The sequence below is a fragment of the Nomascus leucogenys genome, chromosome 2 (genome assembly GCF_006542625.1).
Source record: "Nomascus leucogenys isolate Asia chromosome 2, Asia_NLE_v1, whole genome shotgun sequence".
Classification (NCBI taxonomy): Eukaryota; Metazoa; Chordata; class Mammalia; order Primates; family Hylobatidae; genus Nomascus; species Nomascus leucogenys.
In genome coordinates, this window is record NC_044382.1 from 151838198 (window position 1) to 151865820 (window position 27623).

A 27623-nucleotide genomic window follows, 5' to 3' on the forward strand; every position below is an offset into this window, starting at 1 on the left:
TTGTGGAGAAAAACAAGAGCCCAGAACCAACTTGGCAGCCACGTGGTAGGTGCTTGCCCATGTGGGTGTGCCATCTTGGAAGTGGATCTTCTAGCCCCAGATGACATACATGTCTCAGCTGGTGTCTCATGAAACAGACAAACTCTGTCTTCAGGCCCTGTCCAAATTGCAGATGTGTGGGCGAAACAGATGACTGTTGTTGTTTCAAACTAAATATTTGTTATGCAGCAACGGTAATCAGAACAAGAGGCATGCGTACAAGGAAAATCAAGGAGTTCAGCTTGATTGGAGTGGAGGGTGAGCAAGGCCGACCCTTTGGCCTCTTAGGGAGTGTGGAGAGTTTTTGGAGGCTGCTAAGCAGGCAGTGGAGGGCACAGAGATTGAGCAGGCAGCAGAGTGAAGGACAGAAGTAGAAGAGAAGGCAAGCATCAAGCATCAGCAGGCATGCCCTTTCCTTCCTTCTTTTCCTTCCCTTCCTTCCCTCCTTCCTTCCTTCCTTTTTTTTTTTTGACAGAGTCTCACTCTGTCACCCCGGCTGGAGTGCGGTGGAGTGATCTCGGCTCACTGCAACCGCCACCTCTTGGGTACGAGTGATTCTTGTGTCTCAGCCTCCTGAGTAGCTAGAGATTACAGGCGTGTGCCACCACGCCCTGCTAATTTTTGTATTTTTAGTAGAGACGAGGTTTTGCCATGTTGGCCAGGCTGCTCTCAAACTCCTGGTATCAAGTGATCTGCCTGCCTCAGCCTCCCAGAGTGCTGGGATTACAGGCATGAGCCACCGTGCCTGGCCTAAAACCACCTTTAAATCGAGCCACTTATCTTACTGCTATAGTGTGAATGTTGGGGTCGTCCCTGACTTCACATATTGGAAACTAATCTCCTATGTGATAGGATTATTTTTTCTCTTTTCTTTTTTTCCTTGGGACAGGGTCTCGATAGCACCCAGGCTGGAGTGCAGTGGTACGATCACAGCTCACTGCAGCCTCGACCTCCCAAGCTCAAGCAATCCTCCTGCCTCAGCCTCCTGAGTAGCTGGGACCACAGACATGCCATAAGGCCCAGCTGATTTTTTGATTTTTTTTTGTAGAGGCGGGGGTCTCACTATGTTGCCCAGGCTGGCCTCAACCTCCTGAGGTCAAGTGACCGACCTGCCTCAGCATCGCAAAGTGCTGGGTCTACAGGTGTGAGTTACTGTGCCCAACCCCGCTGTGACAGAATTAAGAGGTGAGGCTTTGGGGGAGTGATTAAGTCAGGAGGGTGGAGACGAAAGTGGGCTGCCTCGCCCCTTCCACTAGGCAAGGACACGGTACGAAGGTGCCCTCTTTTGAGGCAGAGAACAGGCCCTCACCAGACTCCAAATGTGCTGGCACCTTGATGTTGGACTTCTCGCCTCCAAGACTGTGAGCCATACATTTTATTGTTTTCACGCAGCCTAAGGTATTTTTGTAGCAGCAGGAACAGACTAAGACAGTTACTCAGCTAAGGCAGTCCACTGTAGTAAGATTGCATGTATATGAAGGGCGAGAACAGGATAGAGGAACCCATGGTCAGGGACCCAGGACAGCAATGACCTCTCCAAGGGCCCAGTGAAGCCCGTGGTCAGGGTCACAGCGACGTCCTGTCTCGCTCAGGGAGGTGGTTTCATGGTGAACATGCACACACACCTGAGTGAGCCACAGGTTGATGTTTGGCTGTACTTAATTGTCCAGGTAATACCTTAATACAGAAGTTTAAAAACTGGAGGCAGTGCTGTAGCTCACTCCTGTCAGCCCAGCACTTTGGGAGGCTGAGGCAGGCAGATGGTTTCAGGTCAGGAGTTCAAAACCAGCCTGGCCAACATGGTAAAACTTCATCTCTACTAAAAATACAAAAATTAGCCGAACATGGGCGGGGGGGCACACACCTGTAACCCAGCTACTTGGGAGGCTGAGACACGAGAATCGCTTGAACCCAAAAGACAGAGGCTGTGGTGAGCTGAGATCGCACCACTGCACTCCAGCCTGGGCAACAGAGTGAGACTCCATCTCAAGACAAAACACTGCAGCCGGATGCAGCAGTGGCTTAGCAGCTTAGACGCCAGTGCCAGGCTGCTAAAACGATTTCGCATTTCCCAGGATGTGGGCTGGTTCCTCCAAGGATGAGAAAGAAAACGTGTGAATCTCTCAGGAGGATGGGCTGAGGGGGACAGTGGGCAGAACCCCCCAGGTGGGTGTAATGCCATCACATCATTTGAGCTGCATCTCGGCACACAGATGTTCACGTGAGCTGGAAGCAGGACTGGCCATATCACATTCGCAGGGCCCCTTGCACAGCCATGATTGAGAATTTCTTTCTTTTTTTTTTTTTTTTTTGAGGCGGAATCTCGCTCTGTCACCCAGGCTGGAGGGCAGTGGCACGTGATCTCGGCTCACTGCAAGCTCTGCCTCCCGGGTTCACTCCATTCCCCTGCCTCAGCCTCCCAAGTAGCTGGGACTACAGGTGGCCGCCACCAAGCCGGCTAATTTTTTCTTGTATTTTTAGTAGAGATGGGGTTTCACTGTGTTAGCCAGGATGGTCTCGACCTCATGATCCGCCCGCCTCAGCCTCCTAAAGTGCTGGGATTACAGGCGTGAGCCACCGCGCCCGGCCTTCTTTTTTGTTTGGAGATAGAATCTCACTCTGCCACCCAGGCTGGAGTGCAACAGCACCATCATAGTGCAGTGTAGCCTCAACATCCCAGGCTCAAGTGAACCTCCCAGCCTGGCCTCCTTAGTAGCTGGGACTACAGGTGTGTACCTGGCTAATTTTTAAAATTTTTAGTAGAGATGGGGCTCTATGTTGCCCAGGCTGGTCTCGAACTTCTGGGCTCAAGTGATCCAGCCACCCTGGCCTCCCAAAGCCCTGGGATTACAGGCATGGGCCATCATGCTGGACCCTGATTGAGAATTTCAAGGTGCGACAGCAGAGCGTTGAACCCAGTGTGGGCCTTCTGAGATGGGCCCCGTGGCAGTGTGCAGGAGAAATCCAGAGAGCTGGCCCTGGCCGTGGGGCCCACCGTATCCCTGGGACTCAGAGCCTGGTGTGTGCCCACATGGCCTCTGCGAGCACTGCTGTCTGTGGGTGGACAGGCTGGGAATCCTGGGTGGTTCTGGAAGCTGCTCTTGGCCAGCAATGAGTGGGAGTGGGAGGGTGCAGACCCCACATCTCACTCCTCGAGGATCCCCTCACTGAAGGGATCCACGCTACCTCCCCAGAGGCCCCACGGCACCTTACAAACTCCTTCCCACCCTGCCTGGCCTCTTGTGCAGTGAAGGATCAGCCATGCCCAGAGACAGGCCTGGCCTTTCCCTCCTCACCTCTAGCCCTTTCAGTGTCCTGCCTGATGAGACTGTCTTTGTTTGCCGAGGTCTTGGGCGACACAGGATCGTCTAGGCTAACCGTGGAATTTATGGTGGGGCCTTGGGCTACCTGGTGTCAGCTGACCTTTGGAGGGGCTGCAGACTAAGGCCAGCCATGTGGTATCTGTCACACCCATGTGGCCAAGCCCCAGCGAAGACTCTGGACACTGAGGTTTGGGGCGTCCCCGGTTGGCAATGCTCGGTGCGTGTTGTCCCACATCATGGTCAGGAGAAGTTAGCAGTTTCCCACTCTCCCCAACTCTGTTGTGAGAGGACGGCTGGGAGCCTGTGCCTGGCCTCTCCTGCATTCTCCCGCCCTCTGCTGATTTTAACCTGTATCTGCTTGCCATAATAAGCCATCACCATGACATTCTTCTGGTGGATGATTAGACCTGAGGGTGGTCTTGGGGACCCCTGAAGTGCCCCTCCCCACTCCCCTACCTTTGTGTCCCGGGGCCACCTCCAAATCCACCCCTCACACCCAAAGCCTTGGCTCAGGCTTTGCTCTAGGGATCCTGAGACACAAGGAAAACCAAATTCAGGAGACGCCACAGAAAATGAACACACACTGCTGGGCACGGCAGCTCACACCTGTAATCCCAGCACTTTGGGAGGCCGAGGTGGGAGGATCACCTGAGGTCAGGAGTACCAGACCAGCCTGACCAACATGGACAAACCCCATCTCTATTAAAAATACACAGTTATCCGGGAGTGGTGGCGCATGCCTGTAATCCCAGCTATTCGGGAGGCTGAGACAGGAGAATCATTTGAGTCCAGGAGGCAGAGGTTGCAGTGAACCAAGATCGCGCCGTTGCATTCCAGCCTGGGCAACAAGAGCTAAACTCTGTCTCAAAAAAGAAAAAAAAAAAAAAAAAGGCCGGGCGCGGTGGCTCACTCCTGTAATCCCAGCACTTTGGGAGGCTGAGGCAGGCGGATCACCTAAGGTCAGGAGTTCGAGACCAGCCTGACCAACATGGATAAACCCAGTCTCTACTAGAAATACAAAATTAGCTGGGCGTGGTGGTGCATGCCTGTAATCCTAGCTACTTGGGAGGCTGAGGCAGGAGAATCACTTGAACCCGGGAGATGGAGGTTGAAGTGAGCTGAAATCGCACCATTGCATTCCAGCCTGGGCAACAAGAGCGAAACTGTCTCAAAAAAAAAAAAAAAAAAAAAAAAAAAAAAAAACAGAGAAAATGAATACACACCACACACACACATACATACATGCACGCACCCACATACACACACACACACATATCACACATATACACCCACATATGCACATACACATACGACCACACACACACATGCCACACACATGCACACACACATCTGCACATGCATGCCCATGCCCACTCATGCACGCACGCACTACACACGCACACACACTACACGCACATGCACACCAGTATGAGAGTGCTCTATGGGAAGACGGGGACACCGGCTATGTATTTATTGGGATTGATTGAGATAGGGTCTCACTATGTTGCCCAGGCTGGTCTTGAACTCCTGGCCTCAAGCTCCTCCTGCCTCAGCCTCCAAAGTGCTGGAATTATAAGAGTGAGCCACTGTGCCCGGCCCTGATGTGATGTGATTTAAAAAAGCCAACACAACATCGCCTCTCACCTTAGAGATGTATTATTACTAGGACCCTACAGCTGAGACTCAAACGAGGTCCATGTCACCGCAGAGCCCATGGCTGGGCCACGCTGAAGCCTACACAGCAGACTGAAAATGGAGGGGCTTGAGACCCCCACAATGGCCTGCACACACCAGACTGGCTCTTCCATGTTAAGCATCTCTCTTAAACCCACGCTTTACCTGGCATGCTCCATCGCCTCCTCCTGACCCAAGAAGCAGGATTCACCATTTGTGGCCAGGCATGGTCTGCCTGCAATCCCAGCACTTTGGGAGGCTGAGGTGGGTGGATCACTTGAGGCCAGGAGTTCGAGACTAGCCTGACCAACACAGTGAAACCCCGTCTCTACTAAAAATACAAAAATTAGCCGGGTGCGGTGTGACTTACGCCTATAATCCCAGCTACTCAGGAGTCTGAGGCGGGAGAATCGCTTGAACCTGGGAGGCGACACTACAGTGAGCCAAGCCTAGATCACGCTGTTGCACTCCAGCCTGGGAGACAAGAGCGAGACTCCATCTCAAAAAAAAAAAAAAAAGGATTCACTATTTGTTACAGAGGATCTTTATTTAGAATGCAAAAAAGAAATGATAAATCTCGTTTTGGACTGTTTCTGTATCTGTAAAACAACTTATAAAAAACAGCCACTCCACCTGCAAGAAGTTCTTGATTGTGCTTATGTGTTTGCACAGCCCTGGGGGCTGGGATGGTGTGTTTGTCCAGAAGACAGCCTCTCCCTGGGACCCCAACATCCAGGACCATGGCGCTCCCTTTCACCCGGCCGGAGTCAGCAAGAACCTGGAGGTGTCAGAGGTCCGGTCCACTCAGCGGGGCCTGGGAAACACTGTTCTGGAACTGGGCAGGCTGGATTCCTCGCTGGTCCTGCCACGTCTCTCCGAGCGGAGGCCCAGATTCGCTCAGTTCCCATCCAGGGTATTCAGCACACCTGCCCCAGGCAGCCACGCCCCCAGACACTTGAAGCTGGGACAACGGAGCAGGAGCCAGCCAGGCAAACCCACGACACCTCCTCAGGCTTCCGGGTCGATTTCTCCATCATCCGGGCACGACCCTGTCTCATCCAGCCAGACTAGGAGAAAGAGGGGATGGACAACCTGGATGCACCCTGCCCCCACCACACCAAGCCCCGTTTCCCTGGGAGCTGCAGGGCTGGGGCCTCTGGGATTCCTTGCTTTCTGGTGCTGCCAGAGGCTGAGACGGGACCCAGCCCAGTGATGCTGGATCCTTCTGGGTGAATCGGACCCTGGAACTGCTTAAGTTTAAGAGGAACCCCTCCCAGGGTTCAGGAACCTCCCTGGGGCTCAGACCTTGTAGAGTAACCCTGTGTCTCCCCTATGCCCACGCTGGTGGTCCTGGGAGCAGGGAAGGTGGTATGATCCCATTTTATAGGTGAGGACACAGGCTCAGAGAGGGAAGAGACTGTGACAGCCGAGCTAAGGACCTGAGCCTCTGTCTGCTCACACTGAGCTCTCTGATTAGACAGCACTGGGGTGCAGGAGAAGCACTGCAGCCGGAGCCCAGCTCTGCTCCCACCTTGCTGTGTGTCCCTGGCCGAGGCACTGTCCCTCTCTGCACCTGTTTGTTTCCCCATTTCTAAACTAGAGATAAGGGTTGGAATGAGAATCAAATGAGATTTGTGAAAAACATTTAGCCTGGTGCCAGGCACTTGGAAAGGTCACAGAGGAATGCGCCCCATTGCACCCACCATGGCTCCCCACCCAGCACCTGCACTGGCCCAACCTAGAGGGGCCTGACAGCTTTCTCCCAGTCACTTGCTCTGCTGGGCAAGCGGAGACCCAAGCTCAGGACATCTGGAAGGGCCTATGGATTCCCCCTCCCAGACAGCCTTCCACACACCCTACACCAGCCTCATGGGTGCCATGTCCCCTGCATGGGCCTAGCGAGACCCATGTCATGATGGCTGTCAGCTAACTGATGCCACCTGCGGGGAGGGCATCCGGCCTGGGGGCCACGGGGTGAAGGGCAGATCACACAGCCTGGGGCTGCATACCTGCTGCACCACTGACTAGCTACATGGCAAGTGTCTCACCCTCTCTCAACCTCAGTTTGCCCATTTCTAAAATGGGGGTGCAGTGGCTCACGCCTGTAATTCCAGCAGTTTGGGAGGCCCAGGCGGGCAGATCACCTGAGGTCAGGAGTTGGAGACCAGCCTGGCCAACATGACGAAACCCCATTTCTACTAAAATACAAAAATTAGCTGGGTGTGGTGGCGGGCGCCTGTAATCCCAGCTACTCGGGAGGCGGAGGCAGAAGAATCACTTGAATGAAGGAGGTGGAGGTTGCAGTGAGCCAAGATTGCACCACGGCACTCCAGCCTGGGCGACAAAGCAAAACGCCGTCTCAAAAAAATAAATAAATACAAATAATAAAATGGGGATGAAATCTGTACTTAACTCTGAACTCTGAGAATTTCTGTAAGAACTAAATAAGAAAATCCATTCATTACACTCAGTACAGTGCTATCATGACCATCCCCAATATTACTATATTATTATTAATCATAGCAGCAGCCTCAGCACCTGGCGAAGGCCCAGTTCAATAAATCTCTGCTCGATGAATGCATGAACAATTTGTCCCACCAGCTCCAAAGGTATCACAGAGAGGCAGGTGGGGTTGCCGATTTGGGGCTCTGTCTCCCACCTCCTCACCCTCTCCCTGGGAAGAACTCTATTTCCTTGCTGCTCCCAGCAGTGAGCTGCATCTGGAAGGCCCAGGGTCTGGCCCCAGCCTGGGCATGGGCTGTGTTTCCAAGTCTGTCCTGTCCAGCCAAGCCAAACTGCAGCAGCCAACAAGATGGAGCAGCGGTCCTCCCGCTGGCAGGGGAAGGAGCATCCATCAATTACCTTGGCTGGCGGGAGCCACGGCGTGGCAGGCCAGCCCGGCCCCATCCATCAAGCGTCCTGGCTGCTGGCAGGGGCTGTCTACTAATTACTTAACACGCCGCGTCGTGCTGAGGCTGGCGCCGTGGCAGGGGGCTCACGGTGCAGTGTACACAGGTCTGACCATAAATGTTTAATGAACCCAGGGGGAGGTGGGGACGCAAGCACGGCCCCGTGGCCCAGAAGGACGCCCCCGAGAGCTGTCTGCACCGGGCCCCGAGACCCGACCTGGCTTGGCAGCGGAGGGGACGGCCTCACCTGTGTTGCCCGAGTCCCTTGGCAGCATCATGCCCGTGGGGGTGGGGGGCGTGATGATGATGTCGGGCACGTCTAGGTGCTTGTCGTTCAGGACGGGGGCCTCGTCGTGGTTGCTGCTGCTGCTGCTGACACACATTTGAAAGCCTGAGAAGCCAGGCGTGGAGCACACACGCACATACACATGACAGAGAGACAGGCATCAGTGGCCGCTGGGAACCGCAGGCGCCACCCTCCCTTCACCATCACCTGAGTCCTGAGGCCTCGCAGCAAGGGGCGCAGCTGTCCCCGCATCACAGATGAAAACCGGAGTCTCAGGAAAGAAAAAGGAGCCCCCGTCACATCTCACAGAACCATGAGTCGGGAAATAGATTTTGGGAAGTGCTGCTCATAGGCTAGTTGGCCTCTGGGTCCAGTTTTCAGCATTTATCATGTGGCCCAGCCAGCTGCAGCCTCATTCCCAGCCACCAACCCCTACTCTCCAAAGTGCTCACACTTCCCCAGACTCCGTGGGCTCCTGCGGCCCCTTCGTGCCTTTGCATATGCTGTTTTCCCCCCGCCTGGGATGCTCTTTCTTCGTCTGCCTGAGTAACAAGCTCCTGCTTATCCTTCAAAGCCCAGGAGCTGCAGGACTGGGGCCTCTGAGATTCCTTGCTTTCTGGTGCTGCCAGAGGCTGAGACGGGACCCAGCCCAGTGATGCTGGATCCTTCTGGGTGAATCGGACCCTGGAACTGCTTAAGTTTAAGAGGAACCCCTCCCAGGGTTCAGGAACCTCCCTGGGGCTCGGACCTTGTAGAGTAACCCTGTGTCTCCCCTATGCCCACACTGGTCCTGGGAGCAGGGAAGGTGGTATGATCCCAATTTATAGGTGAGGACACAGGCTCAGAGAGGGAAGAGACTGTGACAGCCGAGCTAAGGACCTGAGCCTCTGTCTGCCCACACTGGGCTCTCTGATTAGACAGCTCTTCCTTGGGAAAGGTGTCCCGGCAGATCTGGCTGCTCCCTTTTTTGCCCATCTGCACTCAGTCATTCATCAATGAATGACATGATTTGTTTTTACTTCTGCCTCTATTTGCTGTGAACACCTGGAGGACAGCCTCTATTTCATTCATCTGTGTTTCCCTTGAGCCTAGTGCATGCTCGGGACAGAGTAAGTAGGAGTGCTTTAAATTTCAAATGCCAGCTGGCGGTGGCTCACGCCTGTAATGCCAGCACTTTTGGAGGCCGAGGCGGGCAGATCACTTGAGGTGAGGAGTTCGAGACCAGCCTGACCAACATGGTAAAACACTGTCTCTACTAAAATACAAAAATTAGCCAGGTGTGGTGGCACACACCTGTAATCCTAGCTACTCAGGAGCTGAAGCAGGAGGAGAATCACTTAAATCCGGGTGGCAGAGGTTGAAGTAGGCTGAGATCACACCATTGCACTTCAGTGTAAATGACAGAGTAAGATTCCATCTTGAGAAAAAAAAAAAAAAAAAAAGTCCAGGCGTGGTGGCTCACACCTGTAATCCCAGCACTTTGGGAGGCTGAAGCGGGCAGATCACCTAAGGTCAGGAGTTTGAGACCAGCCTGACCAACACAGAGAAACCCCGTCTCTACTAAAAATACAAAAAAAAATTAACTGGACATGGTGGCAGGCGCCTGTAAACCCAGCTACTTGGGAGGCTGAGGCAGGAGAATTGCTTGAATCCGGGAGGCAGAGGTTGTGGTGAGCCAAGATTGTGCCATTGCACTCCAGCCTGGGCAACAAGAGTCAAACTCCGTCTCAAAAAAAAACAAAATAAATAAATAAATAAACATAACCAAAAACCGTTCAGGCAGCATTAAGCTAGGTGTTACAATCCTTGTCTCTATGCCCTATCACTTTGGTTTTGCCCCAAACAGTGCCAGGCTGGGATTAAATAAGCTCAAGTATCAGAGCCCCTGACCAACAGGAGAAGCTGAGTAATAAGGGGTTGGGGGGATATTTTTCCTACTGTTCTCAGGCCTCCCTTGACCATTAGGACAATGTTCCTAAGTGACCATTGTAGGGTCAGTGTGGAGGTTCTGAAATATGGCTCTGAGAGGCAGAGTCTAAGCCCTTGAGTGTGGATGGACTTAGTGACTTTCTTCCAACAAATAGGACAGACATGATGGTGTGTGACTTCCACAGTGATGTCATAGAAGACACTGCAACTTCTTCCTTGCTCTCTCTTGGAACACTTGCTCTTGGGGAAGCCAGCCACCATGTTAGGAGGATGCTCAAGCAGCCTGTGGAGAAGCCCACGTGGGTGAGGAATCAAGGCCTCTAGCCAACAGCCACGAGGGAGCCTCCTCAGCAGTGGAGCCTCCAGCCCCAGTCCAGCCATCAGATGAGACTGCAGCCCTGGCTGATATCTTGGATGTAACATCATGATCAACCCTGAGCCAGAACCACCCAGATAAGCCACTCCTCAACTCCTGACCCACAGAAACTCTGAGATAATAAAGTTTTGGTGTTTAAGCCACAAAGTTTTGGCATAGTTTGTTATGCAGTGATAGATGACTGATAGAGTCAGCAAATCTTTCCCTGACCCCAGTAGGAAGGGATGGCAGGTGCACAGTGGGAATCTCATACCAGGGTGTGGGGAAATCACAGGGGGCTTCTCAGGGCAACCTTTGTTCACCCAAGGGGTGTTCCTCTGAGAGGCAGGTTACACCTGGGCCATCAGGGATGATCTGTTTGAATCCACAAAAGCAGGTACACCTAGAGGACGTGGAGCCATGCCATTCAGGGCAAATTCTCGGTTCACCTGCAGCTTGACCAAGGCTGTAGGCTCAGAAAAACTGAAAGCAGCAGGCACACTGGCTTTGGAATCAGGCCACCAGCTGTGTGACCCCAGGCGCACTGCACCTCCTCTCTGGGCCCTTTGTGTAGTAAAGAATTTAACCTTGCCTAAAAAGAGGTCTGGTCTCTGTCCGCGGTTTCTGGGAGGTGCTCTTTAAGCCCTTGGAACATCTTGCCTGATAGGAGAGTCTTTGTTTGCCAGGGGCTGTGGTTACACTGGGTGTCCAAAGGCGTGATTGATGGAGGGGGGCTCCGGGTCATGGCCGGAGAGACGCCAGCCTGCAGCCTGAGCTCCAAAGTGAGCAATCAATCAGCCTCCAGAGGAGCCCCAGTGCCTTCGTCTCCTGGGGTTGCCACAACAAAGCACCATCAACTGGGTGGCTGGAACAATGGACATTCATTGTCTTACAGATCTGGAGGCCAGAAGTTCCAGATCCAGGTACTGGCAGGGCTGGTTCCTCTGGAGGCTGCAAGGGAGAATGTTCCAAGTCCCTCTCCTGGCTTCTGGGGGTTGCTGACAATCTGGCGTTCCTAGGCTCGTAGAAGCCTCACCCCGTCTCTGCCTCTTGCCTTCACATTGTAGTCCCCCTGCGTCTTGTCTCTGTCCAGATTCCGCCCCCTGTTTTTTTTTTTGTTTTTTTTTTTTGACACGGATCTCGCTCTGTCGCCCAGGCTGGAATGCAGGAGCCTGATCTCGACTCACTGCAACCTCCGCCTCCTGGGTTCGAGCGATACTTCTGCCTCAGCCTCCCGAGTAGCTGGGACTACAGGTGCCTGCCACCACACCCAGCCAATTTTTATATTTTTACTAGAGACGGGGTTTCACCATATTGGCCAGGCTGGTCTTGAACTCCTGACCTTGTGATCCATCCGCCTCGGCCTCCCAAAGTCCTGGGATTACAGGCATGAGCCACCGTGCCCGGCCTTGGAAGACTCTTGGCCCCCGACTACTGGGTAGTTTTGAGGGAAGAGGCCACCTCAGCCCAACAGAACTCTGAGCCCCTCAGCGGTACCCACACAGCCCCCCCGAAGCAGGTCTAATACAGTGGGGTTTGAACCTTCTTTACAGAAGAGAGCGTTTCTCCTGCAATCTTGCACAGAAGCCCAGAGTGTGAAACAAATCGAAGGAAGTTACTTGGAGAGAGGCGCCCCTACCCCAAACAACCACAAACAAACGGACGTGTTGCCACTGCCCAGACAAGCTACTGGGGCTGTAGACGTGCGCTCCTTCAGTCTCCATTGCCACCGTGCTCGGTGTCACCAGCCCCGTCTTACAGATGTGGAAACTGGGGACCTAAGAGAGTAATATCCACACACAACTGAACAGCTAGTGGGAGGCAGAGCCAGGATCCATCCCCAAACTGGAATCTGGCTGACCCCAAGAGCCGGTGCTTCCTGTGGCCATAATCCTATGTAACAGCTGGCAAACTTTCTGCAAGGGGCCAGGCAGGAAATATTTGATCTCCGTGGGCCACACAAACTACACATACAGCTTTGCCACGGCAGCCTGAAAGCAACCGTAGACAAAGTGGAAATGAACGAGCATGACTGTCTCAATAAAACTTTATTTCTAAAAGCAGGCATCAGGCAGGATCGGGTCTCAGGGCTGTGGTTGCCAATCCCTGCCCTTTAACATCCAGCACTGGCTGTGGAGGGGAGCTGGGATCTAGGACACGCTGGCAATAACAGAACCTCGAAAGCCTGAGGCTTGTTTATGCCAAAAACAAAAGCCACAGCCACAACCCCAGCTGCAGGTGGGCAGGGCAGCCCCCTCTTGAAGGGCTGCGTGTGAGGAAATGAATGAATTCACGAAAGCCCTTCGCCCAGCCAGCTGCCCCATAAGTGTTCTCTATTATCATCCACAAAGAGCTCCTTGCGGAGGCCCCCGACAAAAGGAATCGCTGATGATCATATCTGTAACAGGAGGGAGCCTCCCTGCTCACTCTCCAAACCCCTTCCTCGGTGAATACTCCAAGATTCTAAAATAAAACACCCCACATTTGCATTTTAACGTGGTCTGGAGCTTGAAGACAAAACCTACACATATAATCTGGAAGGATCAGATTCTCAGTGAGCCCTGGAGAGGCAGAAGTCTCGGAGGAGAGGGGGTTGGAGGCAGAGGAGGAAAGGAAGAGAGGAGGGAGGAGAGAACGGAGGGAGGGAGGAGAGGGAAGGAAGGAGAAGAGGGAGGGAGGAGTAAAAGCGGGGAGAAGAGGGAGAGAGGAGGAAGGGAGGGAAGAGGAGAGAGGGGAGGAGGGGAAGAGGGAGGGAGGAGGAGGAGGAAGGGAAGCAAGAGAGGAGGGAGAGGATGGGAGGAGGAGAGAGGGGAGGAAGGAGAGGAGAAAGGGAGGGAGGAGACGGGGAGAAGGAAGAAGAGGGAGGGAAGGAGGACAGAGGGAGGGAAGGGGAGAGGGAAGGAGGGAGAAAAGGAGGGAGGAGGAAAGACAGGGCAGGAAGGGGAAGAGAGGAGGAGGAGGGAGGAGACAGGGGAGAGGGAGGAGGAGGAGGAAGGGAAGAAGGAGGAGGAAGGAGAGAGGGAGGAGGAAGGGAGGGAGAGGGCAGGGCAGGCAGGGAGGAGGGAGAGACCCCAGCCCCTCTCATATCCCCAGGGGCTGCCCAGCGTCAGCAGCAGAGGTGGCCAAACAGGAGGGAACGCTCTCAGGAGGATGAAGCCAATGCTGGGGATTAAAAACCAAATGCCAGCCCTGCCCCAGACAAGGAGCTCATTTGTGCTAAGGCCAGAATTGTTATTTGTTAATTACGTGCCTGCCTCGGGCTATTAAAAGCCTATTTCCTGAGCCTGGGATTCCAGAAGGAAGGGAGCAGATCCCAGAGACCCAGGCCGGACCCAAGGCTTCAGAAGGATGGAGCCTGTGCGGGAAGCCCTTCCCACTTCTGGGGAGGCAGTCCAGCCTCGTGCTCCGGGTCACCAGGCCCTGACCCCTGCTCTGCGGCCATGCACTGTCCTCTGCAGTGCGGGCAGAGCCACGCAGACCAGACCACAGAACCCGGGCCCCTGGAGCTGGCTTTCCACATGGGTTACATAGGTGGGTGCTGGCGTGGCGAGGTCGGACAGGCTTTGAGACCCGGCTCTGCACCGTCCTAGCTCCAGGACAGCGGTTCCCATCGCGGCTGCCCATTGAGATCACCTGGGAAGTTAACGTCACCTACCCAGGGCCTCAGCCCAGACAGGCTGATTCAAGGCTCCGTGAGGAGCGCCAGGATTTTGAAAAACTCCCAGGTGACTTTAACAGCCGGGGATGGGAACCCCTGAGCTAGGGCCACCATGGGAACAGGTGGCTTTACTCTTGGAGCCTCAGTTTCCCTGGCTGTAAAACTGTTGTGACACCAGCCTTGCAGGAAATGCCACGTGTGGGGTGTGGGGCTGCCAAGTGTGGGGAGAAATGGCCCTCGGGAAGCCAGCTGGCTGGGGCCTGGGGGGGCCTGAGCTGGGGGTGCTGTGCCGCCTCTGCGCTGAGACCACCATTTCCTAAGCGTCCGGAGCTGGGCTCTGGGCTGAGCCTGCCATTCGCACTCCTGCATTCAACCCTCACACCATCCCTCAGGGAGAACACTAGGATCACGCCCATGCTACAAAAGAGAACACTGAGCTTTGGAGAAGGGAGGTGACGTGCTGGGAATACACAGAGCCCGGGGAGTAGGGCTGGGGCTTGACACAGCTCCAGGCCCCACTGCCCTCACCACTGCTGGGATCAGCAGCCCTGATCCTTCAAAAGCCCTGAGCCAGGCAAGCCCGTGCCCGAGATGCCACATCCAGGCTCTGTGGAGGATGCCCAGGTCCCTGGGGTCAGGGCACCATTTCCTGTGCCAGCTCTTGGTGAACTCCGGGCCGCCCAGAGGTCACCGCAGACACCCGCTGGAGACTGGAGCAAGCGCTGGCATCACGGCTCACGTGCGCCCTCTACTGGTTCTTTTTCATTTCATTTAAATTAATTAATTAATTGATTTTTTTGAGACAGAGTCTCTCTCTGTGGCTGAGGTTCACTGCAGCCTTGATTTCCCTGGCTCAAGCGATTCTCCCATCTTGGCCTCCCAAAGTGCTGGGTGAAACTACAGGCACTCTCCACCATACCTGCCTAAGTTTTAAACTTTTTGGTAGAGACAGGGCCTCACTATATTGGTCTTGAACTCCTAGGCTCAAACGATCCTCCTGCCTTGGCCTCCCAAAGTCCTGGGATTACAGGTATGAGCCACCCCACGCAGCCTGATTCTTTTAAAAACAGTGTTCGGGCTTGCACCCCAGACGTTGCACTTGGAGGCCCTGAATGGGACCCCGCCCTCTTCCCCAAGGCACCATCACACACACAGAGGGCTCCAGCCTGTTGGACCCTCGATGCGACGGACGGCCAGATGGCCCACTGGGCTACAGTCCACCTGGGCAGTGGCCCCACCTCTTGGGGCATCTGCTTCCTCACCTGCAGAACTGGGGTAAATAGCAATGCCCAGGTCCGGGTGGGCAGACACGAGAGGTTAAGGACCACACTTGAGTCCTCACTCCAGCCAAGGCAGTGCGATGATTCTACATGCGTTTTGTGGATGAGAAAACCCCAGTGCTGGCCTTGCTGTGCACACGCAATAAACACAAGCTGTCATTCAGATCATGAGTTGATACTAAGCTTAGATTCACATCACGTGATTTGAACCGCAGGTGTAATTGTCCTCAGGGCACTTATTCATTGATTCCTTCAACATTCAGCACCTACTGGGTGCCAACGGCTACCGTTACAGCCCCCTGAGTGTGGGTTGAGGGCCTTGTCGCCCCCTTGCGGTCACACGGCTGGAGTGGGTGCTACACAAAATATTCCTGGTTCCAACCTGACTCTTGGGGCACAATTTTCCCTTATTCTATGGGAATGGCCAGGGGCTTGGGAAGGAGGACATCCCCCATCTGACTCTCACTTCTGTTTCCTGCTATGACATTGCCTCTCGGCCTGGGCTTTCTCACCTGGAGAGCCAGCTTATGTCACCCTCCTTTACAACACAGGTGTAACGCCCCAGCTCTGAGCCTAGGCCAGGGAGGTGGCCAGTCAACAGGCATTTATTGTGCACCTGCTGTGTGCCCTGCATGGCCCCAGGTGCTGCAGACACTGTTGAGGAAAGAACCGCCTCTACAGAGGTTTATTCGTGCCTTTCCCCCTACACCTCCGGTCCAGGCTTCAGTAGCAGGAATGGGGTCCCCAAGATGTCAGGGTCAACTGGAGAAAAAGCAGGAGGGTCCCCAGTGATTCAAGCCATCACTGGGAGGGGCCCAAGATGCTGAGCTTTGAGAACAGTGCTTGTGGGAGGCTGGACTGTGTGAATGCCTCTGGGCACTGATCGTTTGATCCTCTCAGTGAGGCAGCCCCCATCATCCAGACGGGCACACTGAGGCACAGAGAAGTCAGGGCCCTTGCAGGAGCCACGCAGGGTTTCATGCACAGCCTGTGCTCTGGGGGCTGGAAGCACAAAGATATTTCCAAGATCGTGGGTCAGTTCAAGCAGGGACTAGGGGCAGATGATAAGCCTGCTCACAGCGGGGAGAAGCAGGGTTTAGGGGAGACTGGGAGCTGGAAAAGGCTTCTCAGAAGGGGTCAATCAGAAAGTGGCAGGAGAAATCCCCAAGGCACCCACAGCACACACAAAGGCCCTGAGGCAGGAACACAGGGGCCACAGGGGTTGAGCGGGGCTGACACTAATCCCTCAGAGATGACCGGGTGTCTGGATTTAGTACAGGTCTTTCAAAAGCAAACTGATAAATTCCTCCAAGGGTTCCAGATGCGTTTAATCTTTTTTTTTTTTTTAATTCCAATTACAGGGAAAGCTTTGTGTTATTATGGATGAGGCTGGGGCAGCTCTTGGCGGTTTTACCTTTTCAAGGCATCCCAGGCCCAATAGAGACAGCAGTGGATGTTTTAAATCTCTTTTTAATTAAGGAAAAAGCCCTGGCTTGCGTCAGGGATGAGCTGCTGGAGAGAGACAACCTGAGAGGAGCTACAGGAGCTTCGGCACACCAAGGTGGGGGAAGGCGCCCAGCTGCCTGGCTCTGCCCAGCCAAACCACATTCCTGCCCTGGGCACTAAATGCACTTCCTCCCTCCTGGGCAGCCCTCCCAGTTCCCGTGGTCTGTTCCTGCTCATCCTAGCACTGGGCGCTCTGGGAAGGCTGTGGAGGGTGTGGGTACAGTGTAGTGAGCCCAGATTCCAAAGGCCAGGTCCAGGGTCGGGCACAGTGACTCATGCCTGTAATTCCAGCACTTTGGAAGGACAAGGACAAAGGATTGCTTGAGCCCAGCAATCCTGGTTCAAGACCGGCCTGGACAACATAGCAAGACTCCATCTCTAAAAAAAATTTTTTTAAATTAGCTGGGCATGTTGATGTGCACCTGTAGTCCCAGCTACCAGGGAGGCCGAGAAGGGAGGATTGCTTGAGCCCAGGAGTTCAAGGTTACAGTGAGCTGCAATCACATCATGGCACCCCAGCCTGGGCAAGACAGATTCTGTCCCAAAAAAAAAAAAAAAAATAGAAAATAGCGGTGAGGGGTGGCGCTGGGCATGGTGGCTCACCCTTGTAATCCCAGCACTTTGGGAGGCCGAGACTGGTGGATCACTTGAGGGCAGGATTTTGAGACCAGCCTGGACAACATGGTGAAAACCCATCTCTACTAAAAATACAAAAAGAATTAGCTGGGCGTGGTGGTGGGCACCTGTAATCCCAGCTACTTGGGAGGCTGAGGCAGGAGAATCGCTTGAACCCAGGAGGCAGAGGTTGCAGTGAACCAAGATCGCGCCATTGCACTCCAGCCTAGGCAATAAGAGCAAAACTCTGTCTCCAAAGAAAAGAAAAAAATGAAGCCCAGGTCCAGCCCTGGCTCCATCACTTCCCGGCAGGGTCCCCTCCTCCAGCCCTCAATCTACTCATCCCTAAAATGGAAACAAGAGCAGGACGACTATGAGAAGAAAAAAAAAAAAAGCCACGTACTTGGCACCCTGCCTGGCCATGGAAACGCTCGTGTGTGGCCCAGGGTCCCCTGGCCTTGGTGCCGCTGACACTTTGGTCATTCTCTGCGGTGGGGCTGTCCTGTGTGTCAGGCAATGTTGAGGAGTGTCCCTGGCCTCTAGACCCTGTAGCACCCCCAGCTTCTATGACCAAAAATACTTCCAGACGTTGCCAACTGTCCCTGGAGGGCAGGGTCACCAGGTAAAATGCGGGCCATCCATCACATTTGAATCTCAGGTTAAATAGTTTTTTTAGTAGAGGCATGTCCCATGCAATGCTTGGGACATACTCATACTTGACAGTATTCCTTATCTGAAATTCAAATATAACCGGGCATCCTGTTTTTATGTTTTTTTCCTCCTCAATCTGGCAACTCTACGTGGGGCTGTCGGGGGAGCAGGCCCGTCACCCACGATCTTCAGTGACAGGGGTAATTGTCATTCACTGCAACAATAACTGGGCATTTCAGGGCTGGCGCTGCCACGCCTGGCATGGAGCTGCTGGCTTCCTCTGTCCCCATGTGGCCCCAGTGCCTGGGGCTACACAGAGGGGCTCCAGGATGGCCCAAGCCAGAGGAACCCAAGCCCCCACTCTGCCCTTGACCTGCTGTGTGGTCTGAACAAGTTTCTTACCCTCTGTGTCACCTACCGCAAAGGGGGTTCTCGGCGCTAACAATTGCCACACACAGTTAGCCCTCTCATTGGAATAGAGATTCTAACCTTTTTTTTTTTTTTTAAGAGATGGTGGTCTTGCTGTGTTGGCAGGTGGAACTCAAACTTCTGGGCTCATGTGGTCTTGCTGCCTTGGCCTCCTAACTTCTGCGCTCAAGTGATCTTCCCGCTTGGGCCCCCTAAGTAAGCTGGGATTATAGGTGTGAGCCACTGTGCCCAACTCTGACTGTAACTTTTGCCCTAGATAATAACCCGTATACTGCAAGGCTGTCATAAGGATGCATGGTACTAAGTGGAAGGTGTCAAATGGCAGGTGCTTAGTCGGGCCATATAATTAGCACTATTATTACTGCTTTGGAAGGAGTAGTATAAGCAGGCCGATTCCAGTTAGTACCAGAGAAAGGCGGTGAACGTTGCTACTTGAGCAAACTGGGAGACTCCCAGGGGAACCTGGGCCCTGTGGGCAGCTGAAGCTGGGAAAGGCTGCAGCCAGAGAGCAGGGCAGACTGAAGGCTGGGCTGGACTTGCAGCTCCAGGTAGGAGCAGCACTCAGGAGCTGAAGCGGCACCAGGCAGTCACTCCCAGCTCAGGTCCAGCCACTCTGCAAGGCGAGCTCTCCTTGATCAGGGCCCCAGGACTGCCTTGCTCTGCTCGCTCCCTGATCGGGGACCAGGCCTTTCCTGGACTCCGGCAGCAGCAACATGCTTTGGGACCCAGCCTTTGTTGCCCAGGCAACCTCAGCGAACCTTACAGAGGGGCTCGCTGCTGACGGGAAAGCCCCAGCCCAGGGCTCCAGGAGCTGCTGGCCCCAGGGTTGAGAAGAGACAAAGGCAGTGACAGGTCCCTCAACACGTTTTATGAAGGTCTATGTGCACCGGGCGCCTCGATGCCAGCGCCTTCGCAGGACTTGGCTCCTGAAATGATCTAAACAGCCCCTGGTGTTATCCCGCCCAGGTCGTCCTGGAAGAAATGGAGGCGAAAAGAGGTTGAGCCACTTGCCCAAGATCACACAGCTAAGGGCACACAGCCCATCCTACCAAAGGCAGTGTCCCTCCTGTAAATGGTGAGGTTCTTTTTGGTGACAAATGACATTTGAGGGTGACAGCTAGGAAACGGCACCTCACCTAGGGCATCTTCTGCAGTCCTCAAGTTAGCGCTGAGAGAGGCAGGTCAGCCGTCACTTCACAGAAACTGAGGCTTGGAGAAGTTCAGGCGTGGACCGAGGGTCCCTCACGGGTGGAGGAGCTGAGACCGCAGCCTCCATCTACCGGCTGGAGGCACACCCCTCCCTTCCTGGTGGCCAGTGCACTGAGCCGTCAAAGGAGGGTCTCAGAGGAGCTTCAGGTGTGGTGTGGGCACAAGTTCCTCGCTCAAGAAAAAAGACACGTGGAGCTCACATGCAGGTCAAGATCTGTGCTGTCAGGAGCCTGGTTGCCCTTGCAGGGAGCTTGAGGGGCTTCTGGACAGCTGACAGGTTTGTTGGTCAGTGTGAAAGGCATGGAGCAGCTGACTTAGGACCTGCATCTTTTTCCTGTATGTATGTTACACTTCAATCAGAAGTTAGGCCAGGTGGGGGGTGGTGGCTCATGCGTGTAATCCCAGCACTTTGGGAAGCTGAGGTGAGTAGATCACCTGAGGTCGGGAGTTGAAGACCAGCCTGGCCAACATGATGAAACCCTGTCTCTACTAAAAACACAAAAAATTAGCCAGGTATGGTGGTGCATACCTGTAATCCCAGCTACTCAGGAGGCTGAGGCAGGAGAATTGCTTGAACCCGGGAGGTGGAGGCTGCAGTGAGCTGAGATCGCGCCACTGTACTCCAGCCTGGGCAACAGAGCGAGACTCCATCTCAAAAAAAAGAAAAAAAAGAAGTTAGACCAGGTGCAGTGGCACATGTCTGTAATCCCAGCACTTTGGGAGGCCAAGGAAGGAGGACCACTTGAGGCCAGGCATTTGAAGCCAGCCTGGGCAACATAGCAAGATCCCATCTGTACTAAAAAAAAAAAAAGTTAAATGTTTCCTGTTAAAAAGAGAGGAAGCATGAACTTCTCCTGAGGTACCATTTTTCACCCAACAGATTGGCAAAAACGGGGAGGCTGTTAACGCTATGGCCACGGTCATCTCCCATGGGGTGAGTGGAAGGGGGCTGCTGGTGTGACTTCAGGAGGGTCACTGGCAAAGCTATCAACATGTGAAGGGTGCACACCCTCCAACCATCTAGAATGTTCTGCCCTAGGCCACCTTCTGAGTGGATGGTAGAAGGATATTTACTGAATGGTAGAAGGATATTTGCTTGTCCTGCTTGGGCAAGGCAGGCCGGATTTGGGTTCGAGGGCGGTGGTGCATGCATGTAGCCGTGCTGTGCAGCTGTGGGAAAGGGTGGGCAGTACTGTGCGGCTGACAGGAGCCATCCCTGGTGTGTGCTATTGGGTGACAAAAACAGGGCACAAGAGCAGGCTGCCCCAGCCCAGACACACATCTGCTACCTGGAAACCAGGCCCCTGGGGGGGCAGCCGCGATGCCTTGGCCCAGGATAACTAGGCCTGTCTGCTCCTGTGCCCAGCCATGTCCATCAGCTGTTAATTGGTCAACACTGCTCTGACTTCCTTTGATTTTTTTTTTTTTCAGAGACAAGGTCTTATTCTGTTGCCCAGGCTGGAATGCAGTGGCACCTGGCTACGTTTATTTTGTAGAAATGGGGTCTCACTAATGTTGCCCAGGCTGGTCTCAAGCAATCCTCCTGCCTTGGCCTCCCAAAGTGCTGGGATTACAAGCGTGCACCGCTGCACCCGGCCCGCTCTGACTTCCGAGTCTTGAGCAGCACAAAGCCAAGGAGAACCGCTGGTGGGACCGTCAGTCCCAGCGCCTCCCCATCCCTCTGTCTCCCTGGAGGCTCATTCCTCTCCTTTGTCCATCCCACAGATACTTCCAGAGCACGTGGTGCAGGCCAGGCCCTGAGGAAACTGCAGGGAACTAGGGGGAGGCTGTCTGGGCTCTGGACTTGCTGGGTTGTGTTGTGTTCCTGAGGCCCCTAGGGATCCAGCTCGACCATACTCTGGCTGGGTGACCTCAGGCGGGACCTGACACCTCAGCTTCTGTATCTACAGTGGGGACAGTGGACAGCGCGGAAGGCTTGCTGTGCGCATGAAAGGAGATGGAGGGAAATAGTGGAACCTGCCTGGTGAGGTGTGAGCTATGGGAGTGCTGAGCTCCCTGTGGGATGACGGGAATGACGGGGATGATGGAGATGATGGGAATCATGGGGATGACGAGGATAATGGGGATGACGGGGATGATGGGGCAGCCACCCCGGCCAGCGGGAGGGTCAGTCCGAGGAGGGTCTCCATATGGTGGCTAAGGCTGAGAGCACATTCATTCTGCAAACATTTGTTGCGTGGTCTGTATGTGCCAAGTCTTGGGCCAGGTACCAGGGCTACAGGGATGAAAAAGGCAGCATGGTTCCTGCCCTCACGGAGCCAGGAGTGCGAGGAGGAGGAGAACGCCCTTAGGAACTATCACCCGAATACTAACACTGAGTGCTGGGGTGTAGACCAGCCGGGCTGACCTACCCAGGCACGGCTGGAAATGGCGCTTCGTCTCCCACCTGCTGGCCTCCCTCCTTTCTGAGGACATCAGGTGCTGGAGGTTTAGCTTAAGCATGGGTGACTGATGGGGGGGACCAGCTAAGTCCCTGCTGTGAGCCAGGAGGGCTGCCCGCTCTGCCCTGGGCAGGGGGTGGGGCGAGATCAGACGCCATCTGCTCCCTCGTTTAAAACAGGCTTTGATGATCCACCCCACTGCCCTGAGCCGAAGGGAGGCTGGAGGGGGGTGTTTCTCAGGAGCTCCTGTCTCCTGGGCAGAGGTCTCTTCAGAAGGTTCCAGAAAGAGCCCTGGAATTGAGCCTGCACACCTGGGTTCCCAGCCAGGCTGACTTGCTCCTTGTTACCTTGGGCAGCCAGTCCCCAAGGCAGCCCCATCTGCAAAGCAAGGGCATCGGCTGTCAGGCTGGGCCACCTAGGGGAATCACCTAGGAGGCCTCCTAGAGCACCAGTGCCTGGGACCCATCCACACCAACCTCATCCCAACCTCTGGGGAACGGGCAGTGGCTGCATCCATTTGGAAGCCTTCCAGAAAATTCTGATGTGTGGTGGAGGTTGAGACTCCTGGGCTAGAATGATTCCAGTGCTTTGTATTTCTTCTTTTTTGAGACAGGGTCTTGCGCTGTTGCCAGGCTGGAGTGCAGTGGTTTTGGCAATTTTGGCTCACTGCAACCTCCATCTCCGGGGCTCGAGCAATCCTCACACCTCAGCTTCCTGAGTAGCTGGCACTACAGGCGCATGCTACCACACCCAACTAATGTTTCTATTCTTTGTAGAGATGGGGTTTCGCCATGTTGCCCAGACTGGTCTCCGACTCCTGACCTCAAGCAATCTGCCCATCTTGGCTTTCCGAAGTGCTGGCCTGTATTACCGCGCCTGGCCTGTATTACTCTGAAGTTCTCAATCCACACCTCAGCTTCTATCACCTGCTGGCCCCAGGGACCTCAGCTCCTCCAGCTCAGCCTGGCCTCCATACCTGCCTCCTCGCTGCTCACCAGCTCAGTGTGCTTGGTCCTGACTCAGGGCCTTTGCATTTGCTGTTCCTTCTGCCTGGAACACTGTTCCCTGCATCCACATGGCTGACTCCAGTGTCGGCACCACAGAGAACCCCTCACCCTGCCTCATCCCCTCGACTGCACCTCCTTGCTCAATTCCCTTCACAGTGCTCACCACGAAATCCAGCCTGCTGGGTGTGTGTTTGTTCACACACACTATTCCGCATTTCCGTCTCTCCCCCACGGACAGGAGCTCTGTGCTGCTCACTGCTGCATCCCGAGGGCTGAGTGTGCTGCCTGGCATGCAGCAGGTACTCGATACACGTTTGTGAGGAGTTGCCCGGGACACAACCTCGTCTGGGCTCTGTCCCGCAGAGGAAGGGATCCAGCACCATGGAACAGTGACTGTGTGTTGGCTCCTGTTCGCAGCTTGGGTGTGGAGGTCAGCAGAGTAGACAAAGACCCCTGGAACCTGACGGTGGCACTGGCAGGCAGCGGGCGAGGACCTCGCCCAGGATCCCCGCGGGCAGGAGCCTGAGCCCACTTTACAGACGGGGACAGGAAAGCTCAGGGAAGTGGGGTGCTTGACCTTGCCTATTTTCTAACTCCTGGTTCAGTGGGGACTGGATTCCACCATGTGATCTCCCTTCAAATGTATGAAATTTCCAGTTTGTTCTGAACACTGCTGAAATGTAGTAGTGGAATGAACGTTTTTCTCACCCTCCCATTTCACAGAGCTCCTGTCCCCAGGGATGGAAACTCCACATTCCCTGCCTGGCTCCACCTGGCTGCTACCATCCTCTCTGGCGCTGTGGTCCCTCCAGTTCCTCCACCATGCATGCCAGGCTCCTGCTTGCTTCCCAGCCCGTGCCCATGAGTTTCTGCTACCGGAAACAGCCACCCCTTCCCCGCTCTGTGCCAGGCCAGCTCTTTAGGCTGGGGTGCTTCCTGGGTGATGCCACCCCTAGCCACCGTGGGTAGGCAGGTGCTAGCTTCCATCCAGCACTGAGTTAGCATTAAGGTCATTCCTCGCCTCTGTACACTCTCAGTGGCCAGGACCACACCGCCTTGTTCATCCCTGTAGCCCCGGGACCTGGGCCAGCGCCCAGTGCACGGTAGGGACGCAATAAACGTTTGTGGAAGGAACAATCTCTCACGCAATTCTGGCCTGCAGCTGTCCGCCAGCAGAGCCAGGCATTCACACTGTCACGGGGCCATATGGAGGGATTCTGGGTTTTGGGTGGACCAGGGGCTAGACACAAGCTTCTGAAGGCGAATCAGAAAAACGGGTGTCATAACGGCCAACCACCAGTCACCCCCAGGCTGAGCCCCCCAAGCGAGGGAGTCACAGCCATGCCTGGCAGCCAGGGGTCCCCACAAAAATGAGGAGTGTCGAAAAACTGTCACAGCCAAGAGTCTAAGGAGGTGTGACAAGTAAATGTCATGTGGGATCCTGGGACAGAAAAAATATATGGGGGAAATCGGAATCATATGGACATTAGTTAATAATAACAGATCTGGCCGGGCGCGGTGGCTCACACCTGTAATCCCATCACTTTGGCAGGTTGAGGCAGGAGGATAGATTGAGCCCAGGAGTTCAAGACCAACCTGGGCAACATGGTAAAACTTCCACCTCTACTAAAAATGCAAAAAAATTAGCCGGGTGTGGTGCCTCTCGCCTGTAGTCCTGCCTACTTGGGAGGCTGAGGTGGGAGAATCGCTTGAGCCCAAGAGGTGGAGGTTGCAGTGAGCTGAGGTTGTGCCACTGCACTCCAGCTTGGGCAACAGAGCCAGGCCCTGTTTCAAAAAAACAAAAAGTGTGGATATTAGTTAATAAGAATGGATCTGGCCGGGTGCGGTGGCTCATGCCTGTAATCCTAGCACTTTGGGAGGTCAAGGCTTGAAGCCAAGAGTTTAAGACTAGCCCGAGCAACAAAGCGAGACCCCCTTCCCTACAAAGAAAAAAAAATGAGCTGGGCATGGTGTTGTACACCTATACTCCCAGCTGCTTGGGAGGCTGAGGCAGGAGAATCACTTGAGCCCCAGAGATCAAGGCTGCAATGAGTTGTGACGGTAACAGCGCACTCCAGCCTGAGCAACAGAGGGAGAGCGAGATCCTGTCTCAGAAATATAAGTAAATAAGCAAAGAAATAAATAAAATACTAATAAATAAATAACCATGGATTTGTATTGATTGGTCTGCTGTAATGAGTGGACCGTGTGAGCCTAAGATGATAACAACAGCGGAATCTGGTGTGCGGTGTGTGGGAACTCTCTACACTATCTTTTCAATTTTCTGTAAATTAAAACTGTTCTAAAAAATAAAGTCTATTTAAAAAAAACAATGACAAACTACCAACCCAGGACAAAGTCTTCATCTTTCCCACCAAGCCCCAGGCAGCCCCAAGGGACCTTCCCCAAGACAGTTGCTGGGACCAGTCTCATTCCCAGGAGCCTGCATCCATGGTGATGCTGGAATTAACCCAGGCTGGAGCTGATGCCCCCGCCCCTGCCCCCGCAGAACCTCAGAGATCACAGGGGTCCTCCCAGGTAGCCCTGACGCCTCAGCCAGCCACTCTAGTGGGAAAGCCCATGCCTGCAGTTTAACTCATCCTGCGGAGGCCCCCGCACACCTGCAGCCACCTCCACAGCAGGGAGGTGTAAAGCCTTCTTGGGTGCCATCTTTAGTGCCTATCTCAGAAAACTCTCGAGACCTGACCCGGGAGATCTTCCCAGTCGCCACTCCATTTTACAGACAAAGAAACTGAGGCCTGGGCATGGGAAGTGACTTGCACAAGGTTGCAGTCAGTCAGAGGCAGACCCAGAATATGAACTCGGATCTCTGACCCCAGAGCCACAGCCACTGGAATCCCCCTGGAGGACGTGTTGAAAACCCTGAGCTCCTGACTCAGTTGATCCAGTGGGTCCTGAGAATCTGATGGTCTGACTGGTTCCCAAGTGATGCCTATACAGAAGGTCCCGGACCCCACTGAGAACCACGCAGCAGGACCACGCCATTTCCTTGGCTGTGCCGCCCTGCTGGAACCTGGAGAGGGCGCGCTTGGGAACCAAGGAGATGACTCCCCTTTTCCCCTTCTCTCTGTGGAGCCAACCTCTCCTAACTGGCCATGTGGCCTTGAGCCAGTGAGAGGTCCTCTGTGCCTCAGCCTCCCCGTCTGTAGAGTTCAGCTGTGATGAGGGTGCCATGCCCAGTTCTTGTTGATGCCAGCACATGCCAGCCTTTATAGGGTGAGGCACGACGGAGATGTTCTTTGGCCTGTGGGACGCTCCCGTGGGTCACAGTCACCACAGCCAGGCCCTTGAGCGGAGGGACTCTGCAGCCCCTCTCCTTTGGACTCGGAAACAAAGGGGTGTTGGCACAGCTGTGTTCCTCCTATACCACCCTCTCAATATCTACCACCCTTGGGCAGAGTCTTTGTTGCCAGACAGGAGAAGCACATTCCTGCCCCCCACATGGGAAGCTCAGAGGTGAACTGACTTGATGGGGGCTGACTAGTGTCCCCCAAATTCACATCAACCCAGAACCTCAGAATATGACCTTATTTGGAAATGAGGTCTTTGCAGATGTAATTAGTTAAGGATCTCGTGATAAGCTCATCCTGGATTCGGGGGTGGAGGGGCTCTAAATCCAATGCCTGGTGTCCTTACAAGACGAGGAGAGGGAGGCTGAATGCAGGGCAACACGAAGAGAGGAAGGCCACGTGAAGACGGAGGCACAGACTGGACCCAGGATGCCTGAAGCTATCAGAAGCTGGAAGAGGCAGGAAGGTCCCTCCCTTGGGGCTGAGGAGGGAGGGTGGCCCTGCCAGGGCTGATATCAGAACCATGAGAGAATAAAAATTGCTGTTTTAAGCCCCCCAGTGTGTGGTCATTTGTCACAGCAGCCAGCAGACAGTCACGCACGGTAGAGACAGAAGCCAGCCCAGCAGTGGGCAGACCCCATCCCAGCCAGCCATGTCGGGTGCCATCGACACAAAGCCAGCCCAATAGGGAAGGGGCCTGTCTCTTCCTGGGCAGTTACACAGCCTCAGAGCCCCTGGGGGAGCTGAGGAAGGAGGAGGTGGTGAGGGCTGGGGCTGTGGCTGTGGCTGGTCAGAGCAGGTGAGATGAAGCCCGCAGGGAAGAATGTCATACCCACTGTGACCCTCACACTCTGCTGAGTGGGTTCAGCCCATGCCTCCCGTAACCACGCCTCCTAAGGGAATAAGAACGGGTCTCGGAGCTGCTTCCCTAGAGGAGGTCATGTCTCATTTCTAGTTGGTGTGACCGTAGCTGGTCACTTCCTCTCCTTGGGCCTCAATTGCCCTATCTGTAATGTAAGGCTTTCCAAGACGAGTGCCAA

At 54.4% G+C, this 27623-nt stretch overlaps 1 protein-coding gene across 2 annotated transcripts in view; it reads right to left on the bottom strand.

The window, feature by feature from the left end:
* Positions 1 to 5557: 5557 nt before the first annotated feature.
* The window catches only part of C2H16orf74 (chromosome 2 C16orf74 homolog), a 42533-nt gene continuing 20467 nt past the window's right edge, over positions 5558 to 27623 (bottom strand). For both annotated transcript variants that reach the window (XM_030819678.1, XM_030819687.1), the window contains exons 3-4: positions 8193 to 8336; positions 5558 to 6103 (exon numbers count right to left, since the gene is read on the bottom strand). In XM_030819678.1, the coding sequence (XP_030675538.1) occupies positions 6045 to 6103; positions 8193 to 8336 (203 nt within the window). In that variant the 3' untranslated portion in view covers positions 5558 to 6044. The remainder of the gene's footprint in view (positions 6104 to 8192; positions 8337 to 27623) is intronic.